Source organism: Eubalaena glacialis, chromosome 14, assembly GCF_028564815.1.
Source record: "Eubalaena glacialis isolate mEubGla1 chromosome 14, mEubGla1.1.hap2.+ XY, whole genome shotgun sequence".
NCBI classification, from domain to species: domain Eukaryota; kingdom Metazoa; phylum Chordata; class Mammalia; order Artiodactyla; family Balaenidae; genus Eubalaena; species Eubalaena glacialis.
The window spans coordinates 69,047,461-69,063,229 of record NC_083729.1 but is presented as its reverse complement, the minus strand read 5'-3'; the positions used below and the strand labels follow the sequence as shown (position 1 = coordinate 69,063,229).

Genomic DNA, 15,769 nt, shown 5'->3' with positions numbered 1-15,769 from the left:
GATGAAAGAAATTAAAGAAAATACCATAAAGGGAAAGACATCCTGTGTTCATGAATTGGAAGACAATATTGTTACAATGTCCATACTACCTCCAAAGAGTCTACATATTCAAAGCAATCCCTATTAAAATCTCATTTTTTACAGAAGTAGGAAAAAAATCCTAAAATTCATCTGGAACCACAAAACACCCTGAATAGCCAAAACAACTCTATGAAAGAAAACAAAGTTGAAGGCATCACATCTCCTGATTTTTAAACCCATTGCAAAACTACAATGATCAAAAGAGTATGGTACTGCCATAAAGACAGACATATAAAACAATGATACAGAATAGAGAACCCAGAAATAAACCCACACATATAAGGTCAACTAATCTTTGACAGAAGTACCAAGAACACACAATGGGAAAGAATAGTCTCTTCAACAGATGGTGTTGGGGAAACTGGATATCCACATGCAAAAGAACGAAATTGTATGCTTATCTTACACCATACACAAAAATCATTTCAAAATATATTAAACACTTAAACATAAAATCTTAAACTGTAAAATTCTTAAAAGAAAATATAAGGGAAAATCTTCATGACATTGGTCATGGCAAAGATTTATTGGATATGATGCCAAAAGCACAGGCAACAGAATCAAAAATAGACAAGTAGGATTACATCAAACTAAAAAGCTTCTGCCCAGCAAAGGAAATGATCAACAGAGTGAAAAGGCAAACTATGGAAAGGGAGAAAAATATTGACAAACCATATATATGATAATAGATTAATATCCAAAATATATAAGGTAATACTACAACTCAATGACAAAACAAAACCAACAACAACAACAAAACCAAATAACCCAATTTTAAAATGGGCAAAGGATTTGAATAGACTCTCTCCAAAAAAGCCAACAGGTATGTGAAAGATGCTGAACATCACTAATCAGGGAAATGCCAATCAAAACCACAATGAGATATCACTTCACACCTGTTAGGATGGCCGGTATCAATCAGTCAATCAATCAATAGTCAACAAGTGTTGGCAAGGTTGTGGAGAAACTGGAATGTTTGCACACAGTTGATGGGAATGTGAAATGTGCAGTTGTTATGGAAAACAGTATGGAAGTTCCTCAAAAATTTAAAAATAAAACTACCATATGATCCAGCTGACCCACTTCTGGGTATTTATCCAAAAGAATTGAAATCAGGATCTTGAAGACATATTTGCACTCCCACATTTATTGCAACACTCTTCACAATAGCCAAGGTATGGAAACCACCTAAATGTCTATTGTCCAATGAATGGATAAAGAAAATGTGGTATACAGAGACAATGGAGTATCATTCAGCATTAAAAAGGAAGGAAATCCCACTATATGTGACAAAATGGATGAGCTTTGAGGACATTATGCTAAGTCACAGAAGGGTAAATACTGCATGATTCCACTTACATGAGGTACCTAAAATAGCCAAACTCATAGAAGCAAAAAGGAGAATGGTGATTGCCAGGGGCAGGGAGGAGGAGGAGGAATGGGGAGTTAAAGTACAACAGGTAAAAAGTTTTGGTTAAAAGGAAAAAGTTCCAGAGATCTGCCGTACAACATTGTGTTTATAATTAACAATACTGTACTGTACACTTAAAAATTTGTTAAGAGTGCAGATCTTACGTTAAGTATTTTGAGCATCATTTTTTTTAAAAGTAATTTCCAACAAGCCAAACTGTAGGGGTAATTTGGCTAATAGCACCTGACCACCGGGAGCATGACCCCCATGTATATCATGATCCTTTGGGCCCAGGACAAGGGACCATCATAGTAAGTGCTCAAAAATAGATACTGAAAAAATGAAAACAAAATTAGGTCCATACTTTTGTGGATGTATTTCCACAATAAGTGTTTTTAATTCCCAAAGGAGAGAGTGATAACTTATTAATACGACTTCTCAAAATTTGTTCTCTGAGAAAATCTGATGTAGGTTTGGCTTAAAAATGAAAATATATCCATTACTTATAACAAAAGAGAATTAAAAGTAGCTCTATTATGAGAAAGGAGGCAATTTCCAAAAGATGGACACGATCCATCTGTAAATAGCACATTTCTCACTAGAGGGAGCTCAGAACCCACTGATCAATGGCTAGAGAAGCAGAATAAAACGTCACTTCACTAGGGGATAAACGATTTCCAAAAGCTGGGAATATTTCATATACCAATTTTCTTTCAATTATTAACCTCTGCAATTTTAAATTACATAAAAGATGAATAATGCAAAGTTTCCTAATAACCAGTTGATTAATTTAATAAGCTAGTATTGTAAATAAGTATAGTGGGGGCAAATAAGATATATGGCATTATTCATGCCCTCTTGGGGGAAGAAACTCCTCGTATTCATGAGAAAGAGCAAATAATATAAAGTAATGATGATTATGGGTACCTAAAAAGGTTTCTTGTTCTCTTGTTGCTCTTTACCTGTTTCTAAAGGTAATTTTGTGGGGCTGTCCTTCTTATCTCTGTGCTTCCTTTTAAATAACATCCCCATATTTCAAATACATTTTTTTTCTTATGGACCAACGTATTTAACCAGGTTCGATTGAAGCCTTGATGCTTGGAAGCAATCATTTGATTTTTGCTTATTTGTGCACCTATCACTTATGTGCATATTTTACTGTGTAGATTTTACTGTTTAGCTTTCGGAGACAATCTCAAACACACACACACCTGCGGTTTTTTTGCTTGTTTTTTATCTGTTTTAATTCTTGGTTGGAGAGAGAACTTCACTCCAGAAAGTAGAAGAGCAGATCCAGTCCCAGTCCAGGATGTGGGCATAACGCCTGATTCCCAGATAGGGTTTGCACAAGGAGAGCCTGTGAGTGCAGCTTTCCGTGGAACTCACCTCCGGAAGTCAGCGAGATTCTCTGAGACCATCTGCACAAGCTGGGCTTGCAAAGTAAAGACAACGCTCTACATGCCCAGACCTCAGCCCTGGGCACCGAACTCGGTCGAACAGATCGAAGGAAGCAAAGCACGCATGCGCATGGCGAAGCTGGAGTCGAAGACGCGCGGGTCGGGCGCACGCATGCGGCAGAAAGGCGGGAGGCGGGAGCGCGCGCCTGGTTGGCTGCTGTAGCCCTGGGTTAGCCAGAGCAGGAAGTGAACGTGGTATGGCTGACAGGCCGAAAAGGACTTTCCGGCAGCGCCGAGCGGACTCTAGTGACAGCGACAGCACCCAGGAGCCATTTGCTGAACCCGGGGCGCCGCGGGAGCAAGCAGACCTGGGCCCTGCGGAGGAAGGGCTGCCGTTTGGAGGAGGCCGCGCAGAAGCGGCGGAACTACCCCGCCGGGCCTGGGGTCGGGGCCGCGGCCGGGTCTGGGCCAGTTCCCGGCACGCCGCGAGAGCGGCTCCGCGCTTGGACGGAGGCTCGGACGTCCCAGGTGACGCGGGGCAGCAGGGTGGGTGCCCGGGGCAGCAGGGTGGGTGCCCGGGTCGGGGTGTGGGGAGGATGGGGAAAGAGCCCGCGGGGTTCTCTAAAGGTTTCTACAACCCTTTGCCAACCACGAACAACGATGAATCGCGGAGATACCTGCCTGCGAACATTGGCCTTCTGCCTGCATCTCCGTATTGGGCCCCTTGGGGGAGTAGAAAGAATACTGCAAGGTTTGGGCTTGTCCGTGTTTGCACTGTCAGATAAACCCTCACCAATTATATATAGCTTTAGCGCTGCACTTTATGCTTATGAAGAACCTAAATCGTCACAGAAGAGTTTAAAAATTCCTAATACTCCTAGGTAGGTGAAGGTACTTTCTGTCCCCAATTCTTTTCCTCGAAAACAAGCAAAACGATACACTAGAAAAATTTAGGTGACAGGCTTTGGGACATTTTCTTTTGCGTTTTGTTTTTTAATCGGTTATTTAAAGAAAAGATTAAAATAGCGATATATGCCACTAACAACAGATTGGTGACCTTGTAGAGTACCAATAATGGTGTTAAATACAATGTAGTAATTTTGAAGTACCTTTGCGTTCTTAAAAATAGAATTCAAGCAGCATAAACTTGTTTACATAAGATGTGTTCTAGTTTGAATTGGAGTTTAATAATAATATAGTTAAAAATAAAACTATATAGTTAGGAAAAGTTAGAAATAACACAGGAACAAGGGCTTGGAAGGAACTTGTATAAGTACGGTCTTGAAGTTTAAATACATTAACTTCTGACTCAGACACACATAAAAATATTTGAGATTATGTTTCATTCTAAAAGGAACTTCTAAAAAAATTCAATAGTGAAGCTCGTAGTAAAGGCCCTAAAAGCAACCAGCTTCTCCAGATAAATGACACTTTTTACCTACTTTTGTCTGCAAACCATGTTTCTCCAGGATACCTAACACTCAAGTTTAATGAACTGAGATAATCCCTGGCCTGTTGACATGAGTAGAATCTCCAATTTGTCACCTGTGGATGATGCCACCAATAGAATGATGATTCAGCATTTCTGGCTTGTCACAGGATGAAATAACCATGTAGAAAACAAGCCTATGTTGCTAATGATATGTTACATAATTTATTGTTATTTTCAAGACAGTATACATGGTATAATTTCAATAAATAAAGTATCTGTAAAAAAAATAATATAGTTTTTGGTTAGTCTTGAGGTAAAAAAATTTTCTCCCCACTATTTTTAGTCCAAGTGATTTTGGTGATTTCTTAGTCATTGTTATCATCACCTGTTTATCTGAAGTTCTGATGACTTTTAAAATATTTTTTGCTTTATGTAAGAGTCATCTGGTTAAACTTTAATGGGGGGGGCAAGAGTTGCCTCTTCTCTTGCCTTCTAAAACAGTGAAACAGTGGCTCTCAAACTTTTTGGTCTTAAGAGTACCCTTTTGGTCTTAAAGGTATACCCTTTATACTCTTAAGAATAATTAAGGATCCCAAAGAGCTTTTGTTTCTGTGGATTATATCTATAATATTTACCATCTTAGGAATTAAGATAAATTTTTATTCTTTTTTTAAATTAACTCATTATATGTATGGATAAGAAACATTTTTATGAAAAATAACTGTTTTCTGAAAAATAGTAAGAGTGACGTTTTCAATTTGCAAATCTCTTTAATGTCTGGCTTAATGGAAGACAGCTGAATTCTCACAGATAGTTCTGCATTCAGTCTATTGAAATATGTTGTTTTGTTTGAATGTGTGACGAAAACCACAGATAGATGATTAGGAGTACTTAAGAGCCTTTTTAGTTCATTGAAGGTGTTCTGCTTTAATATTACAATGAAGCTCAAAAAGTAATAAGTTCTTAAAGGTTAGTTTGCAATGTGTGTCGACTGAAGAAAATGCACAACGAGAAAGTTTGTGAGTTAAGTTTTATTTGGGGCAAAATGAGAACTATAGCCCAGGAGACAGTGTTTCAGGTAGCTTTGAGAAACTGCTCCACAGAGGCAGGGGAGAGGTCAGTGTTACATATGATATTAGTGAAGAGGGGTTTGTGGGGTCAAACACACATTTTGGCAGAGGCTTGCTGCTAGTCATGAGGAGCAGACGTCACCATTAATGATTTTAGTGCTTTTCCAGATATGAGGAGATGTAAGGATTGGGCTCATAAAATCTTCTGAAAATATCTGTCTGAAGGCCTGTTCTGCCAGTTTTTACCAAAGCACAGAGTACCTCATTCCTCATCTGTGCCCTGAACTCCTTTCAGGGTGTGTTGAAAATCAGCAGCTACAGCAGTTTGTTACTTAATCCTTGTAGATGCAGAAGGCAAGTGCCAATTTTTAGTTGGCACAAGGAAGCTGAACCCATATCAGTCAATTTTTTTGTACTCCACTAGATTAAAATCTGTTGGTGTGTTTTGCACTTTGAATGGCTCTTTTACCCATGCATGATTGGTAACATCATGCATTGACTATTTGGAAAGTAGTGGTTCACCGAGTTGCAGTTCTTGCAAGTGTTGGTACAATTTATTACAATGTCAAAAAAAACCTCTCTTAATGCTACTACTAACATCATCAGTCTTTAAGTATTGGAAAGCTATCATGTTCACAGTAGAGGGTATGTTTTCCCAAAATTATAGACTTCACTCGAAATCTCTAATTCTTGAAGTGATAGGCACAACTTTGCTCGTTTTTAAGAAAATGTTTGTCAGATACCCGTGTCTGAATAACTAGAGTTTGTCTGTCATTCTTTCAGGTAGAAAGGTTTTCCTCCTCGAAGACAGTGGTTAAGTTCAACTTGCAGCTCATCACACAAGTGCTTTTCCTTGAGGCAACCATTGCATTTCAGTATGTGCCAGAAGTGCTTTGTGCATGCTTCCATTTTGATCCACAGAATATTAAAAAGATATGTACTCAGGGCCAAAATTTAATAAAATTAATTTTTTATTGCTTCATTAAGGACAATAAGTGAAACTGACTATTTTTCTTGCTAGTACAAGGTGGCAAAGAATACAGTGGATGCTTCTGCAGATTGGTATCACTGTTATGATTCATACTAAAAGATTAGCAGTTTTACCCACCAACGGAGTAAAAAGGGCAAGTAACATGTTAATGTTGTGATGAAAGTAGTTTGGCTTTTCCCTCAGACCCGCTGAAAGGGTCTGAGGGACCTCCAAGGGTTGATGGATCATACTCTGAGAACCACTGCTCTGGTGTAACTTTACTTCACTTTAAGAAGATGTAGTTGTCATAAATAGCAGTAGCTAAGAAAAATGTAAGCTACAGCTATATTCCTTGTCTTTTACACTTGATCTTAGCCAAAAGGCCAAGAAGCGATATATTACTTTGTCTTTTAATTCTTGATTTTACTCCAGCTTTTTTGAAATTTATATAGGTTTTCTAATTAAGGAACGTTCTTAATATAAGAGTACTTATTTATGTAATCTTAAATCTTAAGGTTATTCACAACTATTACAAAATATTTGTGAACTAACAAGTCCTTTTTTGTCAATAATACCATAAATTCCTTTACACTTTGCTCATTGGATTCTCACAATACCTCTGTGGGTGTTCTCTCTTAATGCTGTCTTTGTTTAATAGATTAATTGACTGTGTCCTTTCCAGAATCACACAATGGAAATAGATCCATGATTTGGTTTGAGGCTACAGTACTCATTATAGTACTTCTTACCACCAGCCATTGAAATGTAACTTAGTATTTATATTACAAGAGCCTAAATTCCAGAGTTGGATGAAATTAGATTGAAAGCCCAGCTTCTCCATTTAGTAACTTTGTGACATTGGATATGTTATTTAGCCTTTCCAATCCTTAGTGTTCTCATCAGTAATAGCATTTACTTTATAGAGTTGTGAATGTTAAATGAAATAAATCTTGTAAAACAGACTTCAGTATGCCTAACACATAGGAAATGTACGTTAAGTATTCTTTTCTTTTTCTACTTATTCACTATCACTATTTTCCTTTTTTCATTTAAATATTCTTTCACTTTTTGTCATTTTCTTTTTTCTCTTATGTTCCCTTTCCTCTTTTTGTTTCATTCTTTAATGAAGGGACTATTTTACTAGTTAAGTAGATAACACAAATAGGATACCTCCTTGTACATTTATTAGACCATCCATTGATTTCAGAAAGAATGGAAGTTAGAGAAAGATCTGCATATCTACTTTAAATATGTGGAGTAAAATTAAAACACCATATTTTACATATGCCATGTATTGTTCATAATTTCAATTATTGATTGCAACATCTTGACTCTTTCTTGTTATATTCAAAAAACATCCTGTTAGAATCCAGAGCGGTTGATCTTTCAACAGACGAAGAGGATGGAACACATCGTTCTTCAGAAAGTAAAGATGATCAGAGTTCATCTTCCAATAGCTCTAGCTCGCTGGAAGAAGAGTTTACATCACTAGGTTGGTAACTTTTGAATTTTGTTTAAAAACTTTATTTCTAATATTAGTATTTTTCTATAGCAGTGATTTTTTAAAATTTAATTTTATTTTTTTATACTGCAGGTTCTTATTAGTTATCTGTTTTATACATATTAGTGTATATATGTCAATCCCAATCTCCCAATTCATCCCACCCCCCACCACCCCACTTTCCCCCCTTGGTGTCCTCGTGTTTGTTCTCTACATCCGTGTCACTGTTTCCCTTGCAAACCGGTTCATCTGTACCATTTTTCTAGATTCCACATATATGCATTAATATACAATATTTGTTTTTCTCTTTCTGACTTACGTCGCTCTGTATGACAGTCTCTAGGTCCATCCACGTCTCTACAAATGACCCAGTTTCGTTCCTTTTTATGGCTAATATTCCATTGTATATATGTACCACATCTTCTTTATGCATTCGTCTGTCGATGGGCATTTAGGTTGCTTCCATGACCTGGCTATTGTAAATAGTGCTGCAGTGAACACTGGGGTGCATGTGTCTTTTTGAATTATGGTTTTCTCTGGGTATATGCCCAGTAGTGGGATTGCTGGGTCATATGGTAATTCTATATTTAGTTTTTGAAGGAACCTCCATATTGTTCTCCATAGTGGCTGTATCAATTTACATTCCCACCAACAGTACGAGAGTGTTGCCTTTTCTCCACACCCTCTCCAGCATGTGTTGTTTGTAGATTTTCTGATGATGCCCATTGTAACTGGCGTGAGGTGATACCTCATTGTAGTTTTGATTTGCATTTCTCTAATGATTAGTGATGTTGAGCAGCTTTTCATGTGCCTCTTGGCCATCTGTATGTCTTCTTTGGAGAAATGTCTATTTACGTCTTCTACCATTTTTTGATTGGGTTCTTTGTTTTTTTTTAATATTGAGCTGCATGAACTGTTTATGTATTTTGGAGATTAATCCTTTGTCCGTTGATTTGTCTGCAAATATTTTCTCCCATTCTGAGGGCTGTCTTTTCATCTTGTTTACAGTTTCCTTTGCTGTGCAGAAGCTTTTTTATTTTATTTTTTTAAATTAATTTATTTATCTATTTATTTTTGGGTGTGTTGGGTCTTCGTTTCTGTGTGAGGGCTTTCTCTAGTTGCGGCGAGCGGGGGCCACTCTTCATCGCGGTGCGCGGGCCTCTCACTGTCACGGCCTCTCTTGTTGCGGAGCACAGGCTCCAGATGCGCAGGCTCAGTAGTTGTGGCTCACGGGCCTAGTTGCTCCGCGGCATGTGGGATCTTCCCAGACCAGGGCTCGGACCCATGTCCCCTGCATTGGCAGGCAGTTTCTCAACCGCTGCGCCACCAGGGAAGCCCCTGCAAAAACTTTTAAGTCTCATTAGGTCCCATTTGTTTATTTTTGTTTTTATTTCCATTACTCTAGGAGGTGGATCAAAAAAGATCTTGCCGTGATTTATGTCAAAGAGTGTTCTTTCTATGTTTTCGTCTCAGAGTTTCCTGTCTTACATTAGGTCTTTAATCCGTTTTGAGTTTATTTTTGTGTGTGGTGTTAGGGAGTGTTCTAATTTCATTTTTCTACATGTAGCTGTCCAGTTTTCCCAGCACCACTCATTAAAGAGACTGTCTTTTCTCCATTGCATATCCTTGCCTCCTTTGTCATAGATTAGTTGACCATAGGTGCGTAGGTTTATCTCTGGGCTTTCTATCCTGTTCCATTATTCTGTATTTCTGTTTTTGTGCCAGAACCATATTGTCTTGATTACTGTAGCTTTGTAGTATAGTCTGAAGTCAGGGAGTCTGATTCCTCCAGCTCCGTTTTTTTCCCTCAAGATTGATTTGGCTATTCGGGGTCTTTTGTGTCTCCATACAAATTTTCAGACTTTTTGTTCTAGTTCTATAAAAAATGCTATTGGTAATTTGATAGGGATTGCATTGAATCTGTAGATTGCTTTGGGTTGTATAGTCATTTTTCACAATATTGGTTCTTCCAATCCAAAAACATGGTATATCTCTCCATCTGTTTGTGTCATCTTCGATTTCTTTCATCAGTGTCTTATAGTTTTCTGAGTACAGGCCTTTTACCTCCTTAGGTAGGTTTATTCCTAGGTATTCTATTCTTTTTGTTGCAATGGTGAATGGGATGATTTCCTTAATTTCTCTTTCTGATCTTTTGTTGTTAGTTTATAGAAATGCAAGCAATTTCTCTGCATTCATTTTGTATCCTGCAACTTTGCCAAATTCATTGATTAGCTCCAGTAGTTTTCTGGTGGCATCTTTAGGATTCTCTATGTATAGTATCATGTCATCTGCAAACAGTGACAGTTTTACTACTTCTTTACCAACTTGGATTTCTTTTATTTCTTTTTCTTTTCTGATTGCCATGACTAGGATTTCCAAAACTATGTTGAATAATAGTGGTGAGAGTGGACATCCTTGTCTCGTTCCTGATCTTAGAGGAAATGCTTTCAGTTTTTCACCATTGAGAATGATGATTGCTGTGGGTTTGTCGTATATGGCCTTTATTATGTTGAGGTAGGTTCCCTCTATGCCCACTTTCTGGAGAGTTTTTATCATAAATACGTGTTGAATTTTGTCAGAAGCTTTTTCTGCAGCTATTAAGATGATCATATGGTTTTTATTCTTCAGTTTGTTAATGTGGTGTATCACATTGGTTGATTTGCATATATTGAAGAATCCTTGCATCCCTGGGATAAATCCCACTTGGTCATGGTGTATGATCCTTTTAATGTGTCGTTGGATTCTGTTTGCTAGTATTTTGTTGAGGAGATTTGCCTCTGTGTTCATCAGTGATATTGGTCTGTAATTTTCTTTTTTTGTAGTATCTTTGTCTGGTTTTCGTATCAGGGTGATTATGGCCTCGTAGAATGAGTTTGGGAGTATTCCTTCCTCTACAATTTTTTGGAAGAGTTTGAGAAGGATGGGTGTTACCTCTTCTCTAAATGTTTGCTAGAATTCACCTGTGAAACCATCTGGTCCTGGACTTTTGTTTGTTGGAAGATTTTTAGTCACAGTTTCCATTTCATTACTTGTGATTGGTGTGTTCATATTTTCTATTTCTTCCTGGTTCAGTCTTGGAAGGTTATACCTTTCTAAGAGTTTGTCCATTTCTTTCAGGTTGTCCATTTTATTGGCATGCTTTGTATTTCTGTGGTGTCCATTGTAACTTCTCCTTTTTCATTTCTAATTTTATTGATTTGAGTCCTCTCTCTCTTTTTCTTGATGAGTCTAGCTAAAGGTTTATCAATTTTATCTTCTCAAAGAACCACCTTTTAGTTTTATTGATCTTTGCTATTGTTTTTTTTTGTTTCTATTTCATTTATTTCTGCTCTGATCTTTATGATTTCTTTCATTGTAGTAACTTTGGGTTTTGTTTGTTCTTCTTTCTCTAGTTCTTTTAAGTGTAAAGTTAGATTGTTCGGAATTTTTTTTGTTTCTTGAGGTAGGATTTTATTGCTATAAACTTCCCACCTAGAACTGCTTTTGCTGTATTCCAGAGGTTTTGGATCGTCATGTTTTCATTGTCATTTTTCTCTAGGTATTTTTGATTTCCTCTTTGATTCTTTCAGTGATCCCTTGGTTATTTAATAACGTATTGTTTAGCCTCCATGTGTTTGTGTTTTTTACGTTTTTTTTCCTGTAATTTATTTCTTATCTCATAGCGTTGTGGTCAGAAAAGATTCTTGATATGAGTTCCGTTTTCTTAAATTTACCAAGGCTTGATTTGTGACCGAAGATGTGATCTATCCTGGAGAATGTTCCGTGCGCACTTGAAAAGAAAGTGCAATCTGCTGTTTTTGAATGGAATGTCCTATAAATATCAATGAAATCTATCTAGTCTATTGTGTCATTTAAAGCTTGTGTTTCCTCATTAATTTTCTGTCTGGATGATCTGTCCATTGGTGTACATGAGGTGTTAAAGTCCCCCACGATTATTGTGTGGCTGTCGATTTCCTCTTTTATAGCTGTTAGCTTTTGCATTATGTATTGAGGTGCTCCCATGTTGGGTGCATATATGTTTATAATTGTTATGTCTTCTTCTTGGATTGATCCCTTGATCATTATGTAGTGTCCTTCCTTGTGGCTCATAACATTCTTTATTTTAAAGTCTATTTTATTTGAAATGAGTATTGCTACTCCAGCTTCTTTTGATTTCCATTCACATGGAATATCTTTTTCCATCCCTTCACTTTCAGTCTGTATGTGTCCCGAGGACTGAAGTAGGTCTCTTGTGGACATAATATATTTGGATCTTGTTTTTGTATCCATACAGCAAGCCTGTGTCTTTTGGTAGGAGCATTTAATCCATTCACATTTAAGGTAATTATCGATATGTATGTTACTATTACCATTTTCTTACTGGTTTTGAGTTTGTTTTCGTAGGTCCTTTTCTTTTCTTGTGTTTCACGCTTAGAGAAGTTCCTTTAGCACTTGTTGTAGAGCTGGTTTGGTGGTGCTGAATTCTCTTAGCTTTTGCTTGTCAGTAAAGCTTTTGATTTCTTCTTTGAATCTGAATGAGATCTTTGCAGGTAGAGTAGTCTTGGTTGTAGGTTCTTCCCTTTCATCACTTTAAATATATCGTGTCCCTCCCTTCTGGCTTGTACAGTTTCTGCTAAGAAATCAGCTGTTAACCTTACGGGAGCTCCCTTGTATGTTGTTATTTTTGCCTTGTTGCTTTTAATAATTTTTCTTTGTCTTTAATTTTTTTCAATTTGATTACTATGGGTTTCGGCGTGTTTCTCCTTGGGTTTATCCTGCCTGGGACTCTCTGCACTTCCTGGACTTGGGTGGCTATTTCCTTTCCCATGTTAGGGAAGTTTTTGACTATAATCTCTTCAGATATTTTCTCAGGTCCTTTCTCTCTCTCTTCTCCTTCTGGGACCCCTATAAGGCGAATGTTGGTGAGTTTAATGTTGTCCCAGAGGTCTCTTAGGTTGTCTTCATTTCTTTTCATTCATTTTTCTTTAGTCTGTTCCATGGCAGTGAATTCCACCATTCTGTCTTCCAGGTCACTTATCCGTTCTTCTGCCTCACTTATTCTGCTATTGATTCCTTCTAGTGTATTTTTCATTTCAGTTATTGTATTGTTCATGTCTGTTTTTTCTTTAATTATTCTAGGTGTTTGTTCTTTTAGTTCTTCTAGGTCTTTGTTAAACATTTTCTGCATTTTCTTGATCTTTGTCTCCATTCTTTTTCCGAGGCCCTGGATCATCTTCACTATCATTATTCTGAATTCTTTTTCTGGAAGGTTACCTATCTCCACTTCATTTAGTTGTTTTTCTGGGGTTTTATCTTGATCCTTCATCTGGTACATAGTCCTCTTCCTTTTCCTTTTGTCTCTCTGTGAGTGTGGTTTTCGTTCCACAGGCTGCAGGATTGTAGTTCTTCTTCCTTCTGCTGTCTGTCCTCTGGTGGATGAGGCTATCTAAGAGGCTTGTGCAAGCTTCCTGATGGGAAGGACTGGTGGTGGGCAGAGCTCAGTAAAACTTTAATCCGCTTGTCTGCTTATGGGTGGGGCTGAGTTCCCTCCCTGTTAGTTGTTTGACCTGAGGTGACCCAGCACTGGAGGCTACAGTCTCTTTGGTGGGGCTAATGGCAGACTCCGAAAGGGCTCATGCCAAGGAGTACTTCCCAGAACTTATGCTGCCAGTGTCCTTGTCCCTGCGGTGAGTCACAGCCACCCCCTACCTCTGCAGGAGACCCTCCAACACTAGGTAGGTCTGGTTCAGTCTCCTATGGGGTCACTGCTCCTTCCCCCTGGGTCCTGATGTGCACACTACTTCGTGTGTGCCCTCCAAGAGTGGGGTCTCTGTTTCCCCCAGTCCTGTCAAAGTCCTGCAGTCAAATCCCGCTAGCCTTCAAAGTCTGATTCCCTGGGAATTCCTCCTCCTGTTGCCAGACCTCCAGGTTGAGAAGCCTGACGTGGGGCTCAGAACCTTCACTCCAGTGGGTGGACTTCTGTGGTATAATTGTTCTCCAGTTTGTGAGTCACCCACCCAGTGGTTATGGGATTTGATTTTATTGTGATTGCGCCCCACCTCCCGTCTCATTGCGGCTTCTCCTTTGTCTTTCGATGTGGTTTATCTTTTTTGGTGAGTTCCAGTGTCTTCCTGTCAATGATTGTTCAGCAGTTAGTTGTGATTCTGGTGCTCTCATAAGAGGGAGTGAGAGCACGTCCTTGTACTCCACCATCTTGAACCAATCTCCTATACCAGTGATTCTTATTATTAATAAACTCTAGCGAAGTGTGGGGCAAATAAGTCATTACTAATGATTGTCAAGGGACCAAAATTGGCTGCTCGGTTCCATTACATAACATGCCCACGGTCAGATGGCTTAAAAGAGGCAGAGCTAGGATTCCAACCCAGGGAATCTGCTCCAGAGCCTAGGTTCTTAACCACTGTGCTATACTGGGTGATTCATGGCAGTATCTAAAAATGGTAAGAATTTGTCTGTGAGGATGTTTCAGGTATAGGATGTAGCATATATAAAACCCTAGGGAAGATAACATAGCATGTGCAGAGAACTAAAATGTAGTTGTTGGACTGAAAACACTTGGTTTAAGTTTAATAAAGAACAAAAAGAAAGCCGAGGGACTGACTGGAGTCAGATAATACAGGGTTTTAAGGGAACTACTGAAAATTTTATGCAAATAGATGACATGACCATTTTTGTGTTTTAGAAAGATAAATCCAGTTCTGGGGTTGGCAGATTACCACCTGTGGACCAAATGTGGGCCACTGTCTGCTTTTGTGAATGAAATTTTATTAAAGCCATGCTCATTCAATTATGTATTGTCTTTGGCTGCTTTTGCACTACAATGGCAGAGCTGAGAAGTTGTAACAGAGACTTTATGGCCCAAAAAGCCAGAAATATTTATTGGCCTTCTACTCTCGCTCAAGGGTTCTTACTTGTCTTGTGCTGTGGACTCTTTTCAGTCTCATGAAGCCTAAGACCCCTTCTGAGGAAAACAAAGTAAAATGTATAGCTTTATAAAGGAAACATTAATTTGAAATATAATTGTTAAAATATTTTTTTAAAGATTTGTAGTATAGTAGTAAGTGCTTTATTAACATGTGAAGTAACAGGAACCAGAAGCTCTTCTAATTTTTTTTCTTAAACAAGTTCATTAAGCTACAGAAGTAATTAGTGATGAAGCCAGTATTAAGAATTGAAGCCTAGTAGACAAGTGAAGCTTTGTCTAGACTCTAGGTAAAGTGCTGTCCAATAAAACTTTCTGTGAAGGTTCTGTATCTTCACAGTCCAGTACATTAGCCACTAGCAACATGTATCTATAGAGTTCTTGAAATGTGGCTAGTGTGACTAAGGAACTAGACTTTTAATTTACTTAAATTTAAATAGTCACATATGGCTGGTGGTTACAGTACTGAACAGTGGTGCTGTAGAAGATGGCAGATTAGACAGTGTAAGGCAGTAATTGTAAAGTGTTGGTAGCATTGGGAACCTAAGGAGAAAATGCAGTGTTTGGAAATATGTAGGATAGTTTTAAATTATCATAGTGCCTGAGGTGTTGCTGGCATGTAGTGCCCTGAAGGCAAGAGATGATACAGATAAAGAATGTGGGACAGTTTACCAAGGTGAAGAATTGTCCCTCCTCTGATGCCCCTTTGAGAAACACTGATTGAAAGATGAAAACTTGTCCTGTAAGGAACACTTTGTGGTTGTTTTTTTTTTCTTTTTTTCTGGAGAGGAAAAGAATAAGAAGGAATGAGATAAGTTTAAGGACTGGTATGTAGAAGATGGAGTGCATTTATTTTTTTGTTCAGATGATAGAACTATTAGAATGATCCAGTACTGGAATATTGGCCTTGAGATGTGCACTGTTGCAGAGACTGCTTATCAATTGGGCATGATATTAACCTTTATTCTTTTTTTTTAAATTGAAG

The 15,769-nt window shown here is 38.1% G+C and overlaps 1 protein-coding gene across 3 annotated transcripts in view; it reads left to right on the top strand.

Annotated features, from left to right (window-relative positions):
* The first annotated feature begins 3,139 nt into the window (after positions 1-3,139).
* Positions 3,140-15,769, top strand: part of GCFC2 (GC-rich sequence DNA-binding factor 2) — a 72,271-nt gene continuing 59,641 nt past the window's right edge. For all 3 annotated transcript variants that reach the window (XM_061210688.1, XM_061210686.1, XM_061210687.1), the window contains exons 1-2: positions 3,140-3,417; positions 7,728-7,853. In XM_061210688.1, the coding sequence (XP_061066671.1) occupies positions 3,147-3,417; positions 7,728-7,853 (397 nt within the window). In that variant the 5' untranslated portion in view covers positions 3,140-3,146. The remainder of the gene's footprint in view (positions 3,418-7,727; positions 7,854-15,769) is intronic.